Below are 25,205 nucleotides of genomic sequence, written 5' to 3' on the forward strand. Positions count from 1 at the left end.
AATGACCAAAATACCCCTCTTAAGAACTTAAAAATGGTTAGTTTTTAGGGTGTTTTGGGCAATTGAATCATTTTCAATTCCTATAAATAGCCCTATCCTCCACCATTCTCATCACACCAATTCCAATTCTCTTAATCTCTTTTCTAGTTCTTATACTCTCTCAAGTTTCAATCTCCTAATCTCTCAAATTCTCAACCTCTCATACATTTTCTGAACTCTAATTGATTGATTCTCCAATTCTCAACTTTATTGAAGTTTCAACAAGAAGTCTTGCTCAACCAGCTCAAGTATCTCAAGTTAACAATTTGGGAGGCTTGGACTCTTGGAGCTGAAAGGCTTCAATTGTTAAAATCAAGTTGGGATTCTGAATCGGCAATCTGGGTAAGTCCAATTAAATTATTTTTTTATTTTTTGGAATTTAAAAAAAAATTGTTGATTCCTCTTGAAATCATTTCCCCAACATGTTCAATGGCGACGATATTCAATTGCAGTATGATAGTATTAGCACAGATATTGATGCTATTGATATTGATGGAACTACCACTCCTAGTACTTATACTAGGGGAAAAAAAAAGAGGGCCTTTAAGTTGTTTAGCCCGGTTTGGAAAATATTTAAAGTAGAGGAGGTTGAGGAGAAGGGAAAAAAAGCTATTTGCCAGACATGTATGACATATTTTAACTATTGTAGCAAGGGTGGTATTGACCATTTGGGCAGACATTTGCTCACCCATAGGAAAGAAGAAGAGGAAGGGAGAGATGGGGGGGGGGGTTGGTACATTTAAATATTCTAAAAAAAATTAGGCAAGAATTAGCAAAATACATTGTACATGTTGAACAACCATTTTTGTTAGCTGAAGATCCTAAACTTGAAAAATGGTTATACAATTATGTAAATCAACAATTTATAAAAGTTTATAGGAATACTATTAGATCAGATGCAATAATTTTTTTTTTTACATATAAACAAAATTTAATGTATATCTTATCAAAATATAATTCTAATGTTGCACTTCTGAATTTTGGACTTCTAAATTTAACATAAGTTATATTTGTGTTACCAGTCATTTAATTGATGAAAAATAGATTTTAAATAAAAGAATTTTAATTTTACTAGGCTTTAATGGCCACAATTTGGCCCAACTATTGCTGTAGGCATTTTAAATACTTTACATGCTTATGGAATTGACAATAAATTATTTTCTTTTAGTTTTGATAATTCTAGTAATAATGATTCAGCAATAAATATTTTAAAATCTCAATTAAAATCATGTTTAAATGGTAAGTTATTTCATATCAGATGTGTATGCCACATCTTAAATTTATGTATTCAGGATATTTTCAATATTATTTCTACTCATATTTCTAAAATTAGAAATTGTATTATATATATATATATATATTAAAAGTTCTAGAGCAAGAAAAAAAGAATTTAAATGTTTATGTCAAAATTATGGTTAAAATATAAAAATTTTATATTAGATGTTAAACATAAATGGAATTCTACTTATGCTATTTTAGAAAGTTGTATTTCTTACCAACAAATTCTTAATGATTTTTATAATACAAAAATGCCTACTGATATGTTATTTGAGAAGACTAGCAAATTGCAATTTGTATAAGATATTTTTTAAAATAATTTTATGATGCAACTAATGAACTATCGGGTATTTATTATCCAACTAGTTGTAATTTGCCTTATCAATTAATGGTGATTAGTGATCGTTTTGCAAAATATAGAAATAATCCACAATTTAAAAGTAATGTTGAAATAATGGAAATTAAATTTAAAAAATATTAGGAGAACATTTTTTTTATTTATTTCTTAGCTACAATATTAGATCGTAGGATTAGGAAAGATGGTTTAGATGTTTTACTTGAAACATATTGTGAAAACATGAATATTGAAATTGGAAATAAAAAAGAAGAAATTAATAGTTTATTATTTGAAATGTACAATTTATATGAATCTTAAGTAATAGGAAATAATTCTATAAGTTGTATAGTAGTAGAAGAGAGAAACATTTTTATTTAATAAGTAGAAGGAAGAAATCCGTTACCTCAATAACAAGTTCATTTTGAACTTAATTTTTATTTACATGCAATTTTTTTTTACTTTATGTGAGGGAACAAATAATTTTGATATTGTAGCCTAGTGGAGTGAGCAGTCAAAAACTTGTCCAATTCTCGCAACCATGGCACATGAACTACTAAACCCTCTGGTGTTTACAATTCCATCGGAGTTTTGTTTTAGTGCAGGTACTAAGTGTTAGATGACAAGAGAAACTGCATGAATGATGAATGTCTAGAGATGTGCATCTGCTTTAAAGATTGGTTGGATGCTGAAGACATATTACAAGATAGAGGGCATATCACTACACTCGATATTTCACCTAAAGTAGATGATGAAAGTCATGAACAATAGGAGAAAATCATAAAATGATGAAGTCAATTTTTTTTTGTATACCCACTCAATAGTTGTATAGCATTTTTTCAAATTATTGTAAATTTTGTTTTAATTTTATTTAATTTATTTGCTATTTTTTAACAATGTAATTTTGTATTTTCAATTTATATTTATATTGTATTTTTTATATTTTATTAATTTATTCCATTTTCCAGTTTTCATATTTCATTAATCCAAGTATCCAACCATTGTATGCTTTGTAATTTTGTATACTCACTCAACCATTGTATGCACCTGGATTGATGTAAATTGAGGTGAAGAAAAACTTCTAACGTCTAATTCCACTTTCTTTCTTGAACCTTGTATTTTATCTGCATCATAAGAAATGAAAGACTCATTTCTCGGATGAAGCAAAGCAAATTCATCAAAAGTAATATCACTGCTAATTATGAATTTTGGTGATTTTGGACTAAGACATCACAACCTATATCCTTCCACACCAAATGTAACCAACAAATATACACTTCTTGGCCCTAAGCTCAAGATTCATTAACATGTGCATATGCTAGATAATCTAATATTTTCAAATTTTAATAATTAGGAAGGTTTCTAAACCATACCTCTTATGGAATCTTACATAGATGGGGATGGATTTATCAAGTGACAAGCTATATTAACTGCTTTTGCCCAAAAATCCTTGGAGAGACTTCTAACATTTGACAACATGCACCTTGCTTTCTCTAGTAGATTTCTTTTCATACATTCTACAACATTATTTTATGGTGTTTTGACAATAGTATTGTAATTCCTTATAATGCCTTTATTTTTATAAAACTTATTAAATTCATATTCACAAAAATTCTAAATCATCATTTGTTTTTAACCTCTTCGTCAGTTTTCATATTTGCTTTTCAAGCAATGTTTTCCATTGTCCTCATGCCTTTCATCACTACAAGAGTACCCTTATTGACTTTAAAAACTCCACTTTCAGTTGAATATTTACACCCATCAGTATCTAGAGTGCCAAGAGAGATGAAAATTTTCTTGAAATCCGGTACATGTACATTTGTTAGTGTTCTCACAACACTATCACACATTCTAATTCGAATTTTTCATTTTCTCACAGTTTTACAAAATGCATTATTACCCATCAATATAACTCCACCATTAATAGATTCCTAGGTGGAGAACTAGTCCCTGTTGGGACACATATGGTAGGAACAACCCGAATCTAGAATCCATTCATCATTGGATTTAGTTTTGTCATTTGTCACTAAGAGAACATCGGGATTCTCATCCTCAACTACACCAACCTCTACAGAGTTATTCTTTATCTTTTCTTCATTTAGGTTTATGCATTTCAATTTATAATATTCTGACTTACTATGCCCTTTCTTGTGACAATAGTTGCAAGTCAAGTTCTTATGTCTAAATTTTTATCTAGACTTTGATTTAATATTTGAGCCCTTATCCTTAACCTCCCTCTTGCAAACTATCCAGAGTCCTGACTATCACCCCTTTTTGTAGTCAAGTCTTTATCAATCACCTCTTTAGAGAGTAATGATGCTTTAATATCATCTGTAGTAATGGTGTCACTCTCTAAAAGACTTATATGAGGGTGGTAAGGAACAAAGTAACAAAAGGGCTTGGACTTCATTTTTAACCTTAGCATCAATAATTTACAAATCCATGATAATAGAGTTAAATTCATCAATATGAGATTTGATATGTATACCTTTAGCTATATAAAATAGGAATAGTCGTTGCTTTTAGTAGAGCTTACTAGCAGGAGATTTTGACATATATAGGGATTCCAACTTCAGCTAGAAACCCGGCCACAATGGTCTTTTCATGAGCAACTTCCTCTCCCTTGGTAGAATCACCATTCCTTAGGAATGATTTCCCCCGTTTGATAGGATCACCATTCCTTTCCTCTCCCATAGGAATGAGATCCCGTTCCAATTTATTTCAAATCCCCTCTGAACCAAATAAACTATGAAACAGACCATTGGGATTTAAAAATAAAACAAACCTTTAATGTTGAGGATAGATGGAGCCCAAGTGCATACCACATGCAGCTCAAGTATTGTTTATGATAATATGAACTTGGTGCAGACAATAAGAACAACCTGACCCACTACTGCTAGTTTAACTATGTAACACAAGCTTGATCCATTCCCTCCCTCAAGGTATAAACCATGGAAGAAATGAATTTGATCCCAACCTCCCACTAATAAATAGAATTGGATCCAGATACACATGAATCTGATCCAATTATTGAAACTTCAGATCCGAATCTGCAATGTGAGACTTGGATTCGATTCAGATTTAATCCAAAACTACTTTGTTGTTACATACATACATGATAATATCTTAATTGGACTTGGATTTTAATAAGATGATCAAATTGTTAAATGGATCCAAGCTTTAAGATCTGAATCCAAAATAATGGATCAAATCAGGTTTTGAATGTATCAAAGTTCATTGACAGCCCTAAAATTAGCTTTGCAGTCACCATTTGCAGCTCATGCTCTGATTGTGATTAGGCTTGTGATAAGCCTAAGGTTCAAAGCTCAAGCATGGCTCAACCCAGCCAAGCAAGGGGACAAGGGCATCTTTAACCTCTACTTGGAAAGCTATTTTCTCTATCTTTCCTGCATTTTTGCAATATGTAAGGTATGCATGAGGTTCTTTCTCACAATAGAACTGAATTTTTAGAAGATCTTTGGTCAGGAACTGCTCCTAAAGGACAAATTTCAAGTCCTTTATTGCTCTATGCGCAAAGAAAAATTACTTACCCATTGTGTCCCTTGTTCCAAACAGGGATTAGTCTAGGGTCTAGGTTTGAGTAGGGGTGCAAGTCAAGCGGGTTGGGTTGGGTTTTAGCTCAACCTAGGCCCAACCCTTAGAATTGGACCTAAAGCCCAAGGCCGAGCCCAGGCTTGAATTATCCAATCCAAGCCCAGCGCACACTAAAATTTTAGGCACTTGGGTTGGGCTCAGGCCCGAGCCAAAATTGAATTTCTCATTGTTTCCACCCATTGTTAACATATTCTTGAAGATTGAAGACCAAGTATAAAGATTAGGGGTGCAAGTCAGGCGGGTTGGGTTAGGTTTTAGCTCAACACAGGCCCAACCCTAAGAATTGGACCTAAAGCCTGGGGTCAAGCCCGAATTACCCAACCCAAGCCCAGCCCACACTAAAATTTTAGGCACTCGGGTTGGGCCCGGGCCCAAGCCAAACTTGAATTGCTCATTGTTTCCACCCATTGTTAACATATTCTTGAAGATTGGAGACCAAGTATAAAGATGTACCCCATAGAAAATTAAAACATAAAATATAATTAATGAAAGATTAAATAATGGTTTAAATTGCATATTTTCATGCAATGACAACAAACAAATGAAATGAAATCAATTAGAAAGCATTTGAAATCAGTCCATCATGAACTAAAAATTAGTCCAAATCAATCCTTCAACAAAACTAAAAATTTACATTCAAAATTAGTCCCTCATGAACCCATGCATAGTAGAAATAAGATAAAATAAAATAAAGAAAAGCATAATAATGATGCTGATATGATATATGTACCTTTTGCCCTTGCTTCACCAACACCAACAATGCTTATGAAATGTAACCAAAAAAACCAATGGCCTGTAGGTGTTTGTAGGAAGAAGAAGATCAGATATTGGATAATTACTAGATTGTGGTGTTACCCAGAATAATAAAAAAAAAGAAGGGATACTAACAGTGGTTATTGAATACATGTTTTTCTCTTCAAGATACTAAGCAGTATAACAGTGATTTTGGCTACAGGCCTACAACTACAACAATGTTCCAACATTAGAACTTAGAACTTGTGAGTTTGTGATTTCATGATTTGTGAACCAAGACTCCAACTCTCGGTATTCTGTTAGTAATAGTATTAGGGTTTTAGAATTTAGATTTTTAAGAGGTTTTCACTTTTCACTTGGACTTTTGGGCTTTTGGTGGTTTGGCCTTTGAGTTTCCTTAATTAATGTCGCCAAACTTGCTATAATGCCATTTGAATTAAAAGAATTTGAAACGTCAAAGTCTCATAGAGGCACAAAAAGTGAAAGAGGGAAATTATGTTTAGAAAATGAAAGTTAAGAAACTAATTAATGACTTTGAGTAATAGCATTGACAGTTGACACATGGCACCTAATATTAAATTAATAATTTACTAATTAGGCAACTACCGTTAAGTCAACATAATAACATATTAACAGACGATTCATTGATTCAACTATATACTACATGTACTCACATCGGGCTGGGCTTGGGTTGGGTCAGGTCAGGCTCGGGTTACTCAAGACCTCAACCCGATCCCAACCCGAAAAATATAAAAACCCGCCTTTTCAAGTCCAGGCCCAACTTGAGGCCCAGAAAATTCAACCCAACCCGTAAAAAAAATCGGGTTGGGCCGGGCCAAGCTTGGGTTAAGCCCGCCCAAGTTGCACCCCTAGGTTTAAGGAGTGGTTTAAGAGGTTTTAAAATTTCAGACGTTCTCTCACTTGTTGAGTCCTTGAAGAGTGTATTTCTTGATGCCTCCAATAAAATTTGGATTGTTAATCTTGCTCATCTGTTTACTTGGTACCTTTTTCAAGTTCTTTACCCTTGGACCTTCTACCTGGTTGGGATTCTCCAAGTGAGACTTAGGGTGGTGGTGGACTGGTAGAAACCAAGATTAGGGCTTCTAGTTGGAGATATTCCGTGTTAAAATCAATACTTGGAAGAACCTTCAAAAAGAAAAGGCCCAATTAGCATCTCTAACCTCACATTTACTTTCTTTATAGAACAATTGTTAAACTTTATTTGACTTACAGATCTATTGTCCATTTGTATCATTTCTTTTCTTTGTGCCCTTGTAGGTGCACTCCTTTGACGGATGGGGAACCTCCAATAAAATTTTTACAAATCAATTATGAAAATTGATTTGTAAATAAAGCTAAATTTTGTAGGTTAGGTGAAGAATTGTTCTCTCTTATACCATTTCCTAAAATATAGTAGGATACTGATGTGTAGAATCTAGTTCTATACTCTTTGATTAAGACAGTGAGTAGGTTAACTACTGGAGACAAAACTAGTAAAACTGGTTTATACAAATGATTTTAACCTTGGTTGATTCCCAGTCTAAGAAAAAAATATAATGATAATGATGCTGCCCATAATAAAACCTGAACAGTTTTGTTGAAAATATGCTTTGAACGTTGTTTTACGGTATACTTAAGTGGTAATTGATTTCTGTTTTATTTTTTACTAGAACAGTTTCAAATGATAATTAGTTAATGATTATGGTGTTGTTCATTATTGTTTAATTTAGTATCAGCATGATATCTGACATGTCTCTTCTCATGTTTCAGCACACATCTTGTTCAGTTCTGATATGATATCTGAGTAGGATCAGGACATGGATTCAACAATGATATGGCTTGGATTCTATGCTTAGAACATCAACCTACTTAATAGTCTATTGATAATCAATTGAGGTAAGGGAAAATCAATTTAATCAGTTGAGTGATTTTGTATCAGCCTTTTACTTGGTTTTATTTGACTGTACTATTAAAAAAAGATCTTATTCTGATAGCTAGTGAATTAGATAGCTAATTAATTAACATATTGATCCAAATGGAAGAAGATGTTCCTGTTTCCTGCCAAAGATCTGGCCTCTTTGATATTGTTACAATTACCATTTACCAAGATCTGATCCTCCATCTCTTATTTTCCTGCCATGACTTGTGTCCCCCTTAATCAACTTTTTGAATGCCCTCATGCAAGACAAGAGGAACATCTTGTTTGTTATTGACACTATTGATCAATAAGAGACTGAGAAGACTAAGATCGATAATATCAATGTGAAAATAGCCTCTGTTATTAACCTACCAAATTAATAACAGAAAATCATATCAAGGTATTAAACAACCATCAGAATTGAGTTTGGTTATTCCTTGGGGAGAAGAACCATCTAGATGTTGAAGTTGAAGAAACCATCAACGTCCCAAACTCTCACAATTTTACCTCTGAAAGAAGTCTCTAAGTTTGTCTTTGTCACAAATTCAATGAGTCACCCGTATGTTGTTTTGGTTTCATCTGTCAGGATTTCAAACAGCTGCTCTGCTCCAAAGAAAACATACTATGTTGTTCCTTTTTCCCCAAGTTGTCCATAGAATTGTTGTTATCCAACATCTCAATATCTATATGCATGGACCTATGAAGAGCCTTTGTGTTACATTTCTATTCCTAAAATATAGCAAGGTACTGATGTTCAGAATCCGGTCTTATACTCTTTGATGAAGACAGTTAGTAGGTTAGCTATTGGAGACAAAACAAGTAACAATTGTCAATTAATATAGAACAACATGAAAAAAAAAAAAAATCCCGTAAATACTGTGGTGTGCCCCACCCCGCATTGAATGGTGTGGGTTTTCTTGATCATAATGGGGACGAGGCGGGGATGGATGGGGGAAATAATTTTGCACTAGGGCAGAGATGGGATTTGCGTATAATTTATCGTATTCAGTGGTAAATTATTAAAATATTTTAGATTTAATATTAATTTTTAAATACCATTGAATTTCCCTAAGTTCTAAAATTTTAGGATCCCATAATCACAAAGTACCCCCAAATTCCCATAACCATATGTCTAAAATACCTCTGAATTTTAATGTATTTTAAGTAATTTGGTTGGGGCTGAAAAAATTTGGACATTCTCCATCCCTAATGGGGGAAGGGTGCCTCGTAGGCATGGCAGCAGGGTGGGACGGGGACAGGGAGCCACTCCCATCCCGTCCCTGCAAAAATCCCCATCCCTGTGAGTTTTTATAATGTTAACCATTTTATTTTTTTTATTTTATTTTAAAATTAAAAATAAAATAGTTAATATTCATATTTTTAAAATATTAATATACATACATACATAGATGTACACATTCATATATGCATATATTAGTGGGACCGGATTCCCATAGGATAGGGATTAGGGTTCACATTGGGCGGGGAATGCTCTCCCTGTCCCCACCCCATCATTGCCAATGGGGATGAAAATTTCTCCATGGAAAAATCATCCTTATCTTCGCCCCATTCAGGGTGGATCCCATGGGGATCCGAGATACAGGAAAGTTGCCATCCTTAGTGCCTCACCCTACCACTAGGGATGGGGCGGCAACGGGATAGGGGATTTTGGCTACAAGGTGGGGATGGGAGGGGGTGCACTGCCATAAACCATTGTTAATCTAGATGGTTGGACTGGTCAAGATATCAGCTTTTCCTATTTCACTTGAGAATCACTGTTTTTCAAAAAATTGTTGAAATGGTCAGCAACTTGCTGACTTAGGCGGTCGAACCATACCTGTTCGATCCAGACAATGGTTTCTAGGCAAAATTTATATATATATATATATATATATATATATTTTTTTTTTAATTTTCTAAAACATCATAGACTGATTTGTTCAGACCGGATGGACGGACCACCGACCCAGAAATTGGTGGCGAAAATCGATCCAATTCAAGATCGGTTTTTAAAACATTATATGGAAGTTTAATTTTATACTTTACAATTCCATTTTGAAGTGTTCATATACTAATATAGGTGAGTGAATGAAGTTGGGAAGGGATGTTAACATGAGAGTAGTAAGATGACAAATAGGAATCCCCTTCTCTGATCTAATTTAGTGTCAGATGCACATAGTGAAACACTCAATAGTGCTACAATATTTTCTTCAGAACATACAAAACGAGCTTTTCTGAACCACAGAATTTGTATTATTAATTTATAAAATAATAATTACAAGAGGACCGTTTTTTATAAAATAGATACGATAATAAACCCTATACAATCATGTTCATTGGCATTTTCAAGTAGAATAAGGACCACCTATTACAAAAGTTCTATGAATAAGTAATCCCTAATATACAAACCAACTTGCTTATTATAAAATGATTAATAAAGTTTCTGGAGATATATCAGACATTAGAAATCATATTCGAAGACAACAAAACATCAATTTTATATTAAAATATGCCAGGAATCTAACGGGCAAATAGGGTGTTGGACGGGCCTGGGTTGGGGTTTTCCAAAATTTGAATAGGCCCGTCTCAGAGACCCAAGCCCAAAGCAGTGTAAAGTGTAAGTCGGATCAATCCTAATTGCACCACCAAGGGCAATTGCTTGGTTTAATGGTAAAATTTCTCACTAACGAACAGGAGAGTGCAGATTGGGTAATTGTCTTTTTTTCTTCATACGTGAGGACTCAGAATTATAGAACGAGCCATGTGATCCAATCAAGAGTGAATAGTTGTATATATCGTTGGTGTGTTCATTCTTGATTGGGTTACATAGCACTGTTTATGCCTGTTTATAGTAGGTCCAGCGTGAAGATATGTGAATGACCTTTGGTAGAATGCAATAGTGAAATAGGATTTATGCAAGTAATCCTATATAGTTGTCTTAGAGGCCATTTGACAAGCCTTTTTTATAAGATCTTCTAGTAGATCTGTCAATCAAAAGACGATGTAAATTTTTGCATTAAGTACTTAATAGTTTAAAGACAATTTGGTTAAGACACATCTTTTCATGTGAAGACAAGTTGAGAAAAATGAAAAGCTCCATTTGAAGTTCCCTGAAAATAGCAAGTAACCGGCTTCCCATATCATTTTAGGACTACGGCTTTTGACAACTAGATCTTTTCTCAATTAAACAGGAAAAGATGAAAACATAGGCTGTCAGATTTCTAAAATAACGCACCAAACGAGTTTGACTGATTGGTGGAATCCTGCATTGGATTTCTTTGCGTCTGCAGTTCTGCATTTGTGGCATCTTTGGAAGGTGAGGTGCAAGAGAGTAATGGAAAATGGGGAATTTTTACCATCCTCAATCATTTCAGCTTCTGGAGCCTAGTTATGGGAATTGTCATTTATTAGCAAATCTTTTGAGTCACCTGATAATGGAAACAGCACCTGAGTTTTTATCTCTTGTATTTATGGAGGATTTATAGAACTTCCATTAGGCTATTTATAAAAAAAAAAAAAAAAAAAAAAAAAAAAACATATTAACATTGGTTTGACAAACACATGGGATGCGATATGGTGAATTTGATGGTGCTAGTGTGGTTCAAAGTATCGATATACCTCTGTATATCCATACTTAAAAGTATTGATATGGTGAATTTGATCAATGGATGCTAGTACCAAAAATGTGTTGTTGTACTATAAAAAGAACAAAACGATAAAAAATAAACAGATTCTTTTTTGTACAAGCTCCATTTAGTTGTAAAATAAGTAAGAAACAACATAGAGAAATGTGTATAGTACCCCGTGCTGGACCTTAGGTTGTGTTTGGTTGCAATGCAAATAAATTTGCACTGATGCAAAATAATGGCAGTGCAAATGATTTGAATGTAAATTCTGACCTATTTTTGTTTTAAATTTTAGTTTATCTTGTTTGGTTGTAGTACAAATGCAATAAATTAAAATATGAAGCAAAATAAAGTAAAACCCAAAACAAAATTAAAAGAGAATTTGCATTTTTTTTATTTGCACTCCCATAAATTTGTGCTAGTGCAAATACAGTTGCATTGCAACCAAACACAGCCTTACTATCCATGGCATTGGGATGTGGTTTTCTGGAACATAAAAAGAAATGAAAAACTTGTCATGCTGCAAGAGATTTTACCATGCACCAATCAATAGTTAGGCACCTAGTAATGATGACACCAGTCAGCTTTAATGCTATGTTTGGTTTGAAGAAAAAAAGTAGGAAAAAGAAAAGAAAGTTAGCTGGGAAAACTTTCACAAATGGTGTATAGATTTCCCTATCTTTTCTTTCGTTTCCCTATTTTTTTCTTCAAACCAAACATATATAACCTAAAGGAAATGCAGCACTCTTACTATTATAACAACTTGTCGGAAGTTTAACAATTGGGTAATTAATTATCTAGTATCTTCTTCATTGTGTTGGTGTTGTCGTTTATAATAGTAAAGATGATATATGACCTGAAAAATGAAAAGAATTCCTAGTAAGCAAAGATAAAAAAGAACAATGCGATAGCAGACAATCTTTTTTCGGTCCTTTCCAATCCTTCTACAAAATTCATTTGCTTTATGGAAAAGTTAGCTTAAAAGGACATAAAGTGAAAGTTGTTTATGTGAAAATGAAAGCTATGGAGAGGACAAAGTCAGAAAATGCTAACATGTGTTTGGCAGTGCTTTTCACAAGAGGCGCCAGATTTTGCTGCTGGGTTGGCTGTGTATTACTTGTTATATAATTAATCATTGTTCTGAATGTTGGTGCATATGGGTCCTACAGTTATGAAACTTAAGGCTGTTAGTACATATGGGTCCTATAGGTATGAAACGCTGGCAATTTTAGTTGTGATGGGTTAGGTAGCAAGAGATACATATAGCAAGCCAGCAGTAGGTCCTGAGTGCTTTCACAAGCATCGCCTTAGGCTGCTTTTGTTTGTGATATATTTATGTATATCGGTTCGTGTTTGTAAGTATTTAGTTGCCATACAAAAATGTAATGACTAAGATGAAAATGTTTTTTTTTTTCCTAACATCTTTATATTGTGAGAAGAAAACATTATTATACCTATTTTTTAGATATAAACTTGTGCTCTTCTAATATTGGTGTTTTTGACAAAAAAGTTAAGGCATTTAATGGTGGGGCCCATACTTTGCACCGATTTCAAACAAGCAACAAATATACAAAAAACAGATTACACTTAGCATTCTAGAACCATAAAGAGGGTATTTATGCAGAATGCATATTTGTGTTTACAATGCAACCAAACACATACTAAGAATTGGGACACCTGTTCTGAAGACCTGATCAGAGTTGAATGTTCCTTGTGATGGATGGCTGCGGAAATCCAATCCAAATTAGGGAGAAGGTTGTTCACAAACAATGCCAAGCCGACCAAACCGGCCCAGCCCAACTCGATTTGATTGGTTTTTTTCACCATTAGCCATTTTGGGTTATGAAGAAGGATAAACTGATAATTTGGTTCGGTTTCGGTTTTCATGTATGAAAACCAAAACCAAACTGAACCAAATTGAGTTAGTTGGTTTCTGATTTTCTAGTGTTTCCCTAACTAGGTAATACTTATCCTAGTTTATTCTTTCTAGTTAGTTACTTATTTTTAACATTAAAGAACAATAAAGCATTAATTAAATGGGAATTGGGATTGTTTTTTTTTTTTTTTTTGGAGTAGGAAATTTTATACTATAATGCTGTTCACAAACAATGCCTAACCGGCCAAACCGACCCAAACCCACCCTTCATGTTTGGATCGATTTTGCTTAATGCCAAGTCGGTTTCGGTTTTCTCTTTAAGTAACCCGACCAAGTTGGGTTGGTTGAAAAAAATCTATTAAACAGACCCAACCCGACCCGTGAACAACCCTACATAATATATAATTGCTTAACACAATGTTTATTTCCCTACTTATAAGGTGAGGAATATGATTGGTTTGCACCTTGGGAATAAGACACTCAATAAATCAATTGAAGCTCATCCGGACAGAGACAAACCATGGATAAACCAAATGAATTTTCATTAACATGTAAGAACTAGAAATAGGATCAAATGTAATCCAATAATAGTGGTTTTTCTGTACATAAAAAATTATATTCAAAGAAGCAATCAAATAGAACTTTCTTTTTACAATATTATTATTATTATTATTATTATTATTATTATTATTATTATTATTATTATTTATGTAAGGAAAACTTGTGTGTGAAAGTTCATGACAGAAATAACCAAATTTACATCAACAGTACCTGGCCATTAATAAACTTTTTAACATGTTGAGGATTAAATGAGGACATATGCCCACTTTGGTGGAGATGCATGCTGACAAGATGGTTAAAGTGCGCTGATTTTATTATTTTCATTATGATACTTCGGAAAAGTTGTCAACTTTTTTCAAATTTAAATGTACCACATCACTTTAATGATTCAACATAATCGGGGTGATTCAAGAAGTCAATTTGATGATTCAAGAAACACTTCCTCTCATGAATCCCAAAGCAAATTGTTGCGACAATATTTTACCAAAAAATGGCTTTCCTGTAAAATTACTTGGTGCCAAACACCAAGGATACAAAACCCTACGAGGTGGGTGGGGATCCAGTCTGCCTGCTTTCTTCTCCAAAGTCATGATCAACTTAACAAGAAACATCTTCAAGTGTTAGGGTGGTAGGGTTTGCTAAGTACTGTTTCAGCCGATCAATCTCAAGGGCCACGTCCAACATGGAAGGTCTCATTGAAGGAGAGTTCTGTGTACAAATCAAACCAAGCTCAATCAACTCTAAGATGATTTGCTTCCATGCATTGAAGCTGTGATTTCTCGGTGTTGGTGGTGGCGCAAACCTAAGGAGGGCTTCTTCCATTATGGGCTCAAGGTCATCCGAGTAACGTCTCTTCACCCATTCATGCAGGCTTGAACCTTGGTGAAACATCACATCTGTTGGTCTTTTACCCGTCAAAATCTCTAGGATTAGAACACCGAAACTATAAATATCTCCCTTTGTTGAAGAACGCTTTCCCATTCCGTATTCTGCATCAAATCAAGCCAATTAAGCACAGGATGATATAAGAACGAGAAGCTTGTCAATTAATTAATTACACTATAGATAATCAGGCATAGAATTTTTCATGGGTTGGGCTGGGCCGGGTCGGGCCTAATTCCGGATTTATGAATTTTATATAATTAATTATTGGTTATACATAATATTTTATATTATATTTATATAAAAAATATTTTTATACATTTTGTAAATATGAAATACCACATATAATATGTTATGTAGGTGTGTTGGGCCTAGATTCAGCCTTGAAACCTATGCCCAAATTAAAGTTCAAAATTTCGACATGATATATGGCCCATATTGGGATTGGGAGTACTGTATTGTTATCAGTGGGGCTGCATAAGAGGAAATATAAGGGGTTTGAGAATTTGGGCATTTTTAGAGGTAGGTAGGCCTAAGACCAACCCCATGATCAATTTTGAGGGAAAAAAAAGGTTTTATTGTATCAAAACACCCAATTCGCATGTTCGTACATTTTGAGTGTATTGATACTTTTAAACTTTAGCCCAAGCCCAAATATCTAAGATGGGCTGACCGCCCAACTTTGATTTCTTTATGTTGATACTTGAATTGGATAATGTATATCGAATTTAGGTCAGATTCAAATTGTATTCAGACCGCAATCGGATATTGAATAAATAAATACTAAACCAAAAAATTATATATTATTAACAAAATGATATAACAATGATTTTGATATCACTGTTCCCTAGTGGAATACATTGAAATTCAACTTTTATGAGATTATAAAAGGGTGGAATTTGAATTACCCTTAATTAGATTGAATTGGGAGAATCTAATAATGTTTGCACCGTTGCCCAGCCATTTGTATAGAAAGCCATCTAATTAATAGATTCTATTTTTATTACACCATTCAATCATTTCTTGGTGACAATCTGGCTGCACTTACTCAGACATTCCAGACTATCTGAATTAAGCTAAGAAATGGCAAATTTTCATCCAGACCCCGTTTAAATTGGGTTGAAATTGCCCAAATCCTAATAATTTACTCGAAGAAATTGAGTGGGATTGATTGGCTGGTCATGATTTGATACCTGCATTAACATCTTCTAAACTAATATTGCAAGGAAACTACTTACCCGGAGCAATATAACCAAACGACCCATATAACAGGCCGGCAGTGGAGTCCATGGTAGACGACGAATCAATTGTGCGAGTAATAGCCTCATCCTCGCCACCACCTTTCACTAGTCTCGCTATCCCAAAGTCAGTTACCAAAGCAGTCATATCTTCACCCAGAAGTATGTTGCTCGGCTTTAGATCACAGTGTACAACTCTAACTGGACAATGGTGGTGCAAGTAGGCAACCCCTTCAGCTACATCGCTGCATATGCTCACCAACTGAGCCAAGCTCAGATTAGGGCCTGAACTGTGTCTAGTCCTCTTTAGTACCTGGCATTCTCTTTTGAAGCTTGTACAGATCTCTACACCCATCCCAGGATCGAAGACTTTCACTGCAATTCTTGTATTTCCTTTGAGAGTACCCTTGTAAACGTGCCCCAACCTACCTGATCCAATTAGGCTCGAGGAATTGAACCCATTGGTGGCTTCTATGAGTTGTTGGTAGGAAATTCTAGGGTACTCTAGCTGTTTTCTCTCTTGTTCATCTTTGCTTAATTCCCCACCACCAAAAATTGCTGCTATGTGTCTCCTTTTTGACTTGTTCCTTAGTCTGTACACGAAGAAGCACAGTGTAGGAGTTAAAAACAGTAAGAGAAGAATTTGCAAGATTACTAAGTGATGTTTACGTTTCTTCCAACAGGTTGTCATTCCAGGGATGGACCCACAGAGACCTGAGTTTCCTTGGAAGGAGTCTATCGTTAGTGTTGCAAATGCTCCATCTTTTGTTATGCTCCCAGAGAAGTTGTTAAAAGATAGATTCAGTTCTGTGAGAGTGGGAGATGCCTGTAGAGATTCTGGTATTTCCCCAACCAAATGGTTTGATGATAAATCGAGCACTCGAAGATTAAACAAACTGCCAATGGGGAGTGGAAGTGGGCCTTGCAGACTAATTCCTGAAAGGTTGAGGTATTCTAGTGCAATGCATCTCCCAAGTTGAGGTGGGATTGCGCCAGATAAGTTATTGGATGAAAGATCAATGGCTAGAATCTTGTTCATTTTACTAAGCTCTAATGGCAGCGGCCCTTGCAAGAGATTGCTTGATAAATTCAAGTACAACGTCAAGCTACTCCATCCTGCAACTACTTCAATTGGAATCATCCCAGAAATTTTGTTATGAGAAAGATCTAAAATCTCTAGGTTGGTGCATTTCCCTAGACTTGGTGGTATTGTTCCTGAAAGATTGTTTTCATAGAGCATGAGTCTTCTTAACTGAGAAGGATTTGAGAAACTATCTGGAATTGAACCCTGGAGTTTGTTTCTCGATAAATCTAGAAGACCCAAGTGGGAAATATTGCCTAAAGCTGAAGGGATCTCACCAGTCAGTGAGTTGTTCGATAAACAGATCCTCTCCAGACCTCCAATTCGGCTTAACTCAGGTGGAATCGATCCGTTAAAAAGATTGGTAGACAAATTTAAGAAGGTGAAGTTCACAAGATTGGAGATGCTTGGAGGAATGGAACCAGAAAGAAGATTCTCTTCAAGATGAAGTACTGCAAAAGTAGTAGAAAGATTACCAATAACAGAAGGTAACTGTCCGCCCAGATTATTTCCCGCCAATTCGAGTGTATGAAGGTTAGAGCAATTAACAAGAGAAACAAAGAAGGGTTCAAGGTCAGTGTTACCGTTTTGACTAATGAGGTTGGTGTAGGACAAATACAGGAGCTGCAACTGTGGTGTTTTATCCACAGTTGCTGCCGGCAACTCTCCACTTAAAGAGTTCGATGTTACATCAAGCCATTTGAGCTTTGTTGAGTTTGCAAGGGCCTGAGGAATCGGACCCACCAGCCGGTTGGACCACAGTAGAAGAGATTTCAACCCAATTAACTTACAGTGATTCCACAAAGGGATCTTTCCGGTAAGAGAATTTTCAGACAGATCTATATATCTCAATGAAGAGGAGCCATTGCAGAAAAATGACTCCGGAATCTGATCCACAAGCCTATTACTTGATAAATCAAGATATTCTAAGTGACTCAGAAAACCAATTTCAGCAGGAATATTCCCTTCAAGAACATTATATGTGAAGTTCAGATGTGTGAGCATGGAAAGTGCTCCAAGCCCAGCTGGTATCGAACCACGAAAGAAATTTTCCGATAAATCAAGCACTGATAAGGAGGACAAATTCGAGAGCTCAACAGAAATAGTCCCTCTCAATGATCGGCGACCGAGATCAAGCTTGACAACTTGTTCTCTCGCACTGTTACATGTAACACCTGTCCAATTGCAGATGTGCAGACCCGAAGAATTCCAACTCCCGAGAACTTTCTCGGGATCGGAATCAATACCAGACATGAAAGAGAGAAGCGCAGCTCGGTCGTTCAAACTTCGAGCATTGTCTTCTCCATAGACAACAGGAAAGAGAATGACCAAACAAAGAAAGCTAGACCTTGCAAATGTACAGAAACTCATCATGATTATTATCAAAATGGCTCTTCGCTAGGCTAAGCTTAGAATTTGACGAAGACAACCAAAGTACTGACAAATCAGTAGCTTCACCACCCTGGTATTTAAGAAGATAAAGTGGTCTCTCCCTACGTACGCGAGGAAGATAAAATATAGAAACAAATCCAGTCTCTTATGGTAGTTTTTGCTTAATTAATTTATAATTAGTAGTGAGGAATGATCAGAGAAAGAAAATTAAACCCATCATCATGATCTTCACAACCGCTCTTCGCTAAGCTTAATTAAAAATTTGACAAAGACGAAACATAAGAATGGGCAAAAACAGTAGCTTCACCCATCACTATCCTCAGCCCTTGGAAGGACAAAGAGTAAAATTAGAATGATAGGGTCCGGATGTAGTAGCCATGTTAGCTAAGCATAATGACTGAACACGTAATAGCTGTGTGACACATGTTTCAGCCTTTCATCCAAACTTTTTTGCTCCATTAGACAGAAATTATTTATTATTTTATTATTTTTGTCAATAATTAAAAATTAAAAACAATGAAAAAAAGAAAACGTAATGGATAATTTTTGTCTAACGGAGCAAAAACATTTGGATGAAAAGCACATTAATTAGGACATGTGTCACACAGCTATTATGTACTCACTCATTGTGCTTATTTAATGTGCCTACTACATCTAGACCCAATAAAGAAATAAAAAAATCAAGGGGCGAAGATCTTCGTTTAATTGGCGCCTTAATTCTTTGAGTAGAAAGTCAACAAGTCAATAGAGGACACTTTTAACGCCATGTCGATTAACTAGGGGAAAGCAATTCACAACAGGGTGTGTAGGTTTGACATGGAACTGAATGGAACTCACCTCAATCAATATGACCTTGAACTTATCCTATCCAACCTGTTACAGAAACACTTAAGCCAGTTTTAGGGTCTAGGGGTTTACCCTGCCCTGACTGACCCGATGAATTGGCCTTGGTGGAACCAGTCTAGGGATCAAACTTTTCTTGAAATAAACTCCAAAATATTTTTTTGAGAATGTAAAGATTTTAACTCAAGCACTCATGAATACAAAGGCCATAGTCTCACTTGACCATTGAATTTTTAATTGATTTAATCATTTGATTTAATTTTAATATTTGAATGTGTACAATAAGTACTGTAAAAGGTAATATTTACAAATTTAAATTAGAATAATAAGTTTTGAATCATATATTGACATATTATGATAATCTACATATTAAATTCCTCAATTTAATTGATAAAGATAATAGAAGTTTTAAACTATATATACAATATTTGTTGGAAATCAAAATTTTGAAGAACATGTTTCATTTTTTTGAAGGGCTATATAAAGAAAGAATAGGTTCAATAGGACCTTGGAACCGACCTTGAAACCACTAAGGCCAGAACCAACCCTAGAACCAACCTTCACAAAGTAGATTCCGATTCCAAAAACTTGGAACCAATCCCTATAAGGTAGATTCTAGGTTATGGCATAAAACCCAACAAGACTGACCCATGGTCACCCTTAGTGTTTAGTATTGGGGGTGTTGTGCATCATGATGCCACCAAATAAGTTCCAAGTAGGCATTTTGACAATAGCAAACGAAAATGTTGTTTGGTCGTGTTAATTAATTCTTTTCTTGGATTGTGAGAAATTGTTTGTGGGTGTTGTATGGACATTTTATCCTATATAATGCCTAATGGCACATATGTGTAACCATCATCAACATCCTCACCTTATCCTAATATATGGGGCAGGTTCTTAATGGATAATATGAAGGTAAATTAATTCATCCTTATTTGGAACTTACATTGCAAGGGAGATCGGTAATATTTCATGCAACATGAATGCCAAATTCTTTCACCCTCTTAGAGAGGGTAATAGATGATCTAATTTTCTTGTTATTAATATGGGTGTTGAGGATGAAAATCAATAATTTTTGAAGGATATGTTCAAACTCTTATAATACTTTTAAATATATTGAAAGAAGACTATTTAGCCATTCCTCTTCTTCATATAGATTAAGCTGTGCTTTTTCTAACGTCGTTGTAAGTCAATTTCTTTTTTTTTTTTTCACCACTTGTTGGGTTGAGTGTGAAAACGAAAGAATGTTTTGTTTGAGTTTGGCAAGCTGGCTCTAATTTTCTTTCTTCCTTTCGGCAATATTTAATAAAATATTAAGGTGGTTGTTCCTCCACTTGGAGTAAAGTTTGGTGTTATTAAAGAAAAGGCAATTTAGTGAAAAAAGAAATTGCAAAAAAAGAAAAAAAAAGAAAAAAGCAAAGCAAAGATCTTGAAAACAAAGAAAAGACTTAATAGACAAATTAATAACGTTTTATGCAAAGAAGAGGTATATTGCGCCTCCCTCGAGTATCTTGTATACACATTTCTTTCGTTCTTAATATATCTTACTTTTCTAAAAAAAAAAGAAGAGGTATATATTGTGCCCAAAATTCTAAAATTTCATGGATAAAATGTGATGATTTAAATAATAAAATTTTTCTGTACATCACTTTAAAAGGAAGAAGGAAAAATAAAACTCAGAAAAAAGAATAGGAATTGGACCTATAATGTATTACAAATAAGGAATATATTTTGAGGCTTTTGAAAAAAGAATAGCATTAGAAGGTACTAGAAATGTTGGGTAAGTAATATACCCCATAATCACTGATGATCAAAATGAAATGATCTGTAGATAGGTCCAAATTAAAGAAACTATAGAAGCCCTTAATTTGATGGGGGGTGGGGGGGGGGATGAAAGTCCTTGGCCTACATGAATTAAATTTGTTTTTAAAAAATACTAGGAAATAGTAGGGGGGATAAAATTAAATTCATGAAATAAATAGCCTAGAGTGTCCAAACCATTATAGACCCATTAGCCTTTGTAATGCGGTCTATATAATAATGGCACAAATAATTGTAAATAGAATTAAGTCAACTTTGAGAAATCTTGTTTCCCCATATTAGAGCGCTTTTGTGTTTAACAAATTGATTATTGATAATCCTAATAGCTCATGAGATATTTAATGTCCTAGGGAAAATTAAGCTTGATAAATTGAAAAATAGACATGGAGAAAGCATATGATAAGATAGAATAGAATTACATCAAATAAACCTTAGAAAAATTTGAGTTCTGTCAGAAATTCATTAAGTGGGTCATATATACTATGATCTCTTATCAAATAAAGAAAAAATGGTTCACCAACCAAGCTTTTTATCCCATCAAGGGAATTAGACAAGGAGATCCCCTATCCTTGTATGACTTTGTTATTTTCTGGGAGTCCTTGAATACAACTCCTCTCATCACTATCGCAACCAAGAATGAAGTGGACTCTATGTAATCTAGTTTATCCCATCTCTCTCATACAATGTTTATCTTGTATGCAATGCTTGTCCTCGTGTAATTCAATCCTATATGTATTCAAACACTTCAACTATAAATTAATACATCTCTCTTGCACTTGGTGATTGAAGTGAGTACAGTTTCTCAATTACTATTTATTACATGGTATCAAGCGCCTGAAAGACCTCATCTAAACTTTTTATTTCCGGTGGTGTCCTCTTCCCTTATCAACTCTACTACTTTGTTGGCCACCTCCTCCTCCCTTAACTTTGGCCTCCCCTCCATTATCAACTTCATCCCTAATGTCACTCACTTTCTTTCCATCAAGTTAACTTGTGATAACTATACTACTTGGCGTGCCTAGTTCTACCCATTATTTAATATCTACAAACTTATGGGTCTAGCTAATGGATCAGTTCAAACTCCTCCTAAGAAGAGCCCTGATTCGAGTGATGCCATCTGCTCTTTTTAATTCTGCTTATGATGATTGGTACCGCTATGACCAATTCATTTTGAGTTGGATTATATCTTCCTTGATTGAAGTGGTAATACCACAAGTTGTTGGTTTTTCTACGTCAGATATTGCTTGGAGTTCCCTGGCACGTTCCTATGGCTCTCCTTCTTGATCATGGGTCCCTCAATTACGACTTCAACTTTAGACTATGAAGAAAGGCTCTCTTACAATCAATGAGTACATTCAACAAGCATGGAGTATTGTTGATAGTTTGGCCAGTGTTTTTGTTCCAGTTTCTCTTATGGATATGCTGCTCTTTATCTTAGCCGGTCTTGGACCTGACGAGTCCTTTGTGACATCCATCACCACATGGATTGAATATGACAATCTCTCAATTGATGGCCTATATATGGTCTACTGCTCAATCACGAAATCGTACTTTGGCAGTGAAATGCTTCTATTGACTCTCAAATGTTGACTGCTAATGTTACTCTAAACACAAATGACCTAGATCAAGTTCATGCGGGTAATGGCTCAGGTTTGAGAATTTGACATGCATATTGGTTCTTCTTCCAATTCGTATCCTTCCTCTACCTTTCACTTAAATAATACCTTGCATGTTTGAATTTCACCCTGATTATTTTGTTTTGAAGGATTGTACGTCAGAGAAGGAGATTCTTTAGTTTGCATGCGTCATCACATTCTATCTAGTCCAATATTGGTGAATGTACCACAATTCCTCAATGGCATGTTCATTTAGAGCCATATGTCACATTCCCTCCACTCACCTTTCTCCAAGAACAATTTGGGTCCATTTGTTCTTCATGTTAATCAGGAAAGAATCATTAGTTACCATTTTCTACTTTTGTTAATCGTTCTACTACAACTTTCCTCTCCTCGGTAGTGTCCAATGGTGGTTTTCGTTATTAGATTATATTTATTAATGATTTTAGCAAATTTACATGGTTATTTCCACTTGCCTCCAAATTTGATGCCTTGCATGTTTTTAATAAGTTAAATATATATATATATATATATATATATATATATATATATATATATTGAAAATCAATTCTCCACCACCATTAAAGCATTTCAAAGCGATTGGGATCGGAAATATTGTAAGTTTTCCAATTATTTGTCTGACTTTGGGATTGCACACTGCCTGGCCTACCCACATACCCATAAACAAAATGGTTAGACTGAATGTAAACATCGACATTTGATAGAACCTTCCCTCTCTGTGTTGGCTACAACCTCTCTTCCCCTTCGTTTTCGTGACAACGCGGTTCACACAGCTACTTACCTCATTAATAAGCTCCCAATCTTTGGACTTCAAACAAATCTCCATTTGAGGTGTTGTTTAACAAAATACCGGATTATGGTTTCCTTCGTACCTTTGGATGCACTTGCTGTCCTTTCTGACGACCATATAATAAATATAAAAATTAAAATTTCAGTCCTATTTTTGGGGTATAATCCCTCACATAAGGGCTACAAGTGCTATTTACCTTCCTCTGGCCATAAATTTATCTCACCACATGTGACTTTTCATGAGGATTTGTTTCCGTTTGCTAAGATCTGTTCGTAGGTTCCCACACCGCCTCCGCCTTCTTCAGGAGACTCATGGTTCCATCACTCTCTCCATTGCCACCACCACTTAGTTTCGGACCTAAGCCTATTACGATGACTAAAATTGCAACACCTTTTCCTTCAGTTGGCAACCATGTACACTAAAGCTCCCTCTCCATCATCGCATGCAGGAGTTAACTGAGATCATGGTGCACACATCCCCAACTTATGCTCCCTCATTCATCTAACGGTTTTACTCTTACTAGGTTCTTTGATGCGGATTAGGTTGACTTTGTGGATGATCAACGCTCCATGGATGGATATGGCATTTTTATGGGTGTTCCAATTTGGTTTCATGGAGTGCTAGAAAGCAATCACAGTTGCACGATCAAGAATGGAATGAGAATTCCATGCTCTTGCCAATGGTTCCACAAAACTCATTTGGATACAATGGTTACTTGGTGAATTACGTATCCACATCCCATCTGGACTTGTTATTGTGATAATCTTGGTGCAGCATATTTAGCACACAATCTGGTCTTCAAGGCATGAAACGAGCATGTTGAAGTAGATTACTTTTTTGTTTGTGACATGGTCATTGCTCGACAATTAGATGTTCAGTATGTCCCCATTGCAGATCAATTGGCTGATGTGCTCACCAAAGCACTCCACCCCAGCAAATTTAGTACTTCTCAGTCCAAGCTCAATGTAGTCTCCAACTTGTATCTCTTGACGGGGGCTGTTGGAGTAACATGTGACACATCAGTGAAGAAAACCTGCATGAATACAACTCCTCTCATCAATGACATAACCCAGAACGAAGTGGACTCTAAGTAGTCTAGTTAATCAATTTCTCTCATACAATTTTTATCTTGTATACAATGCTTATACTCATGTAATTCAATTCTATTTGTATTCAAACACTTCAGCTATAAATTAATACATTTCTCTTGCACTCAGTGATTGAAGTGAGTACAATTTCTCATTTACTGTTACCAATGAATATAGATAGAGATAATGCCAAATCTGTGAGGAGGAAGAGGATGCTAATCACATTTTTCTAAAATGTCAACTCTCCAAACAAGTATGGCAAACTATTTTGGATCACCATCTGGTCCCTGAAATAGATGAAGGTGTAGTTTCTAAGTGGAGAAAAATTGAGCAATTATATGGCCAAGATCATCATAGGTCTTTGAGGGGTAATTTGAGTTTCCTTCTTTGGTATATGTGAAAAATGAGGAATGCAAAAATCTTTCAAAATGAG

The 25,205-nt window shown here is 35.0% G+C and overlaps 1 protein-coding gene and 1 long non-coding RNA gene across 3 annotated transcripts; one reads left to right on the forward strand and one right to left on the reverse strand.

The window, feature by feature from the left end:
* Window positions 1-131: 131 nt before the first annotated feature.
* Window positions 132-12,990, forward strand: LOC148843424 (uncharacterized). 2 transcript variants are annotated; one of them, XR_016103395.1, is made up of 3 exons: window positions 132-381; window positions 7,790-7,915; window positions 11,129-12,990. It is a non-coding gene; the product is annotated as an uncharacterized LOC148843424 (long non-coding RNA). The 2 variants fall into 2 exon arrangements; XR_016103394.1 differs by having other exon boundaries at window positions 7,790-12,990.
* Window positions 12,991-14,597: 1,607 nt separating this feature from the next.
* Window positions 14,598-18,572, reverse strand: LOC148843425 (putative leucine-rich repeat receptor-like serine/threonine-protein kinase At2g24130). Its single transcript, XM_088956715.1, has 2 exons — window positions 16,121-18,572; window positions 14,598-14,989 (listed from the first exon to the last, which is right to left on the reverse strand). Exons 1-2 carry the CDS (start codon window positions 18,570-18,572, stop codon window positions 14,598-14,600), a joined length of 2,844 nt encoding a protein of 947 aa, XP_088812841.1.
* Between the last annotated feature and the right edge of the window lie 6,633 nt (window positions 18,573-25,205).

Source organism: Nelumbo lutea, chromosome 8, assembly GCF_056320005.1.
Source record: "Nelumbo lutea isolate HS-2025 chromosome 8, American lotus-T2T, whole genome shotgun sequence".
Lineage (NCBI taxonomy): Eukaryota > Viridiplantae > Streptophyta > Magnoliopsida > Proteales > Nelumbonaceae > Nelumbo > Nelumbo lutea.

Bases quoted from the DNA above. Each gene is read 5' to 3' on its own strand.
- LOC148843425 (XM_088956715.1), bottom strand. From the start codon at position 18,572: ATGAGTTTCTGTACATTTGCAAGGTCTAGCTTTCTTTGTTTGGTCATT. The intron at 14,990-16,120 runs GTAAGTAGTTTC...GATTTGATGCAG, and splicing joins GTTTGGTTATATTGCTCCGG to AATACGGAATGGGAAAGCGT.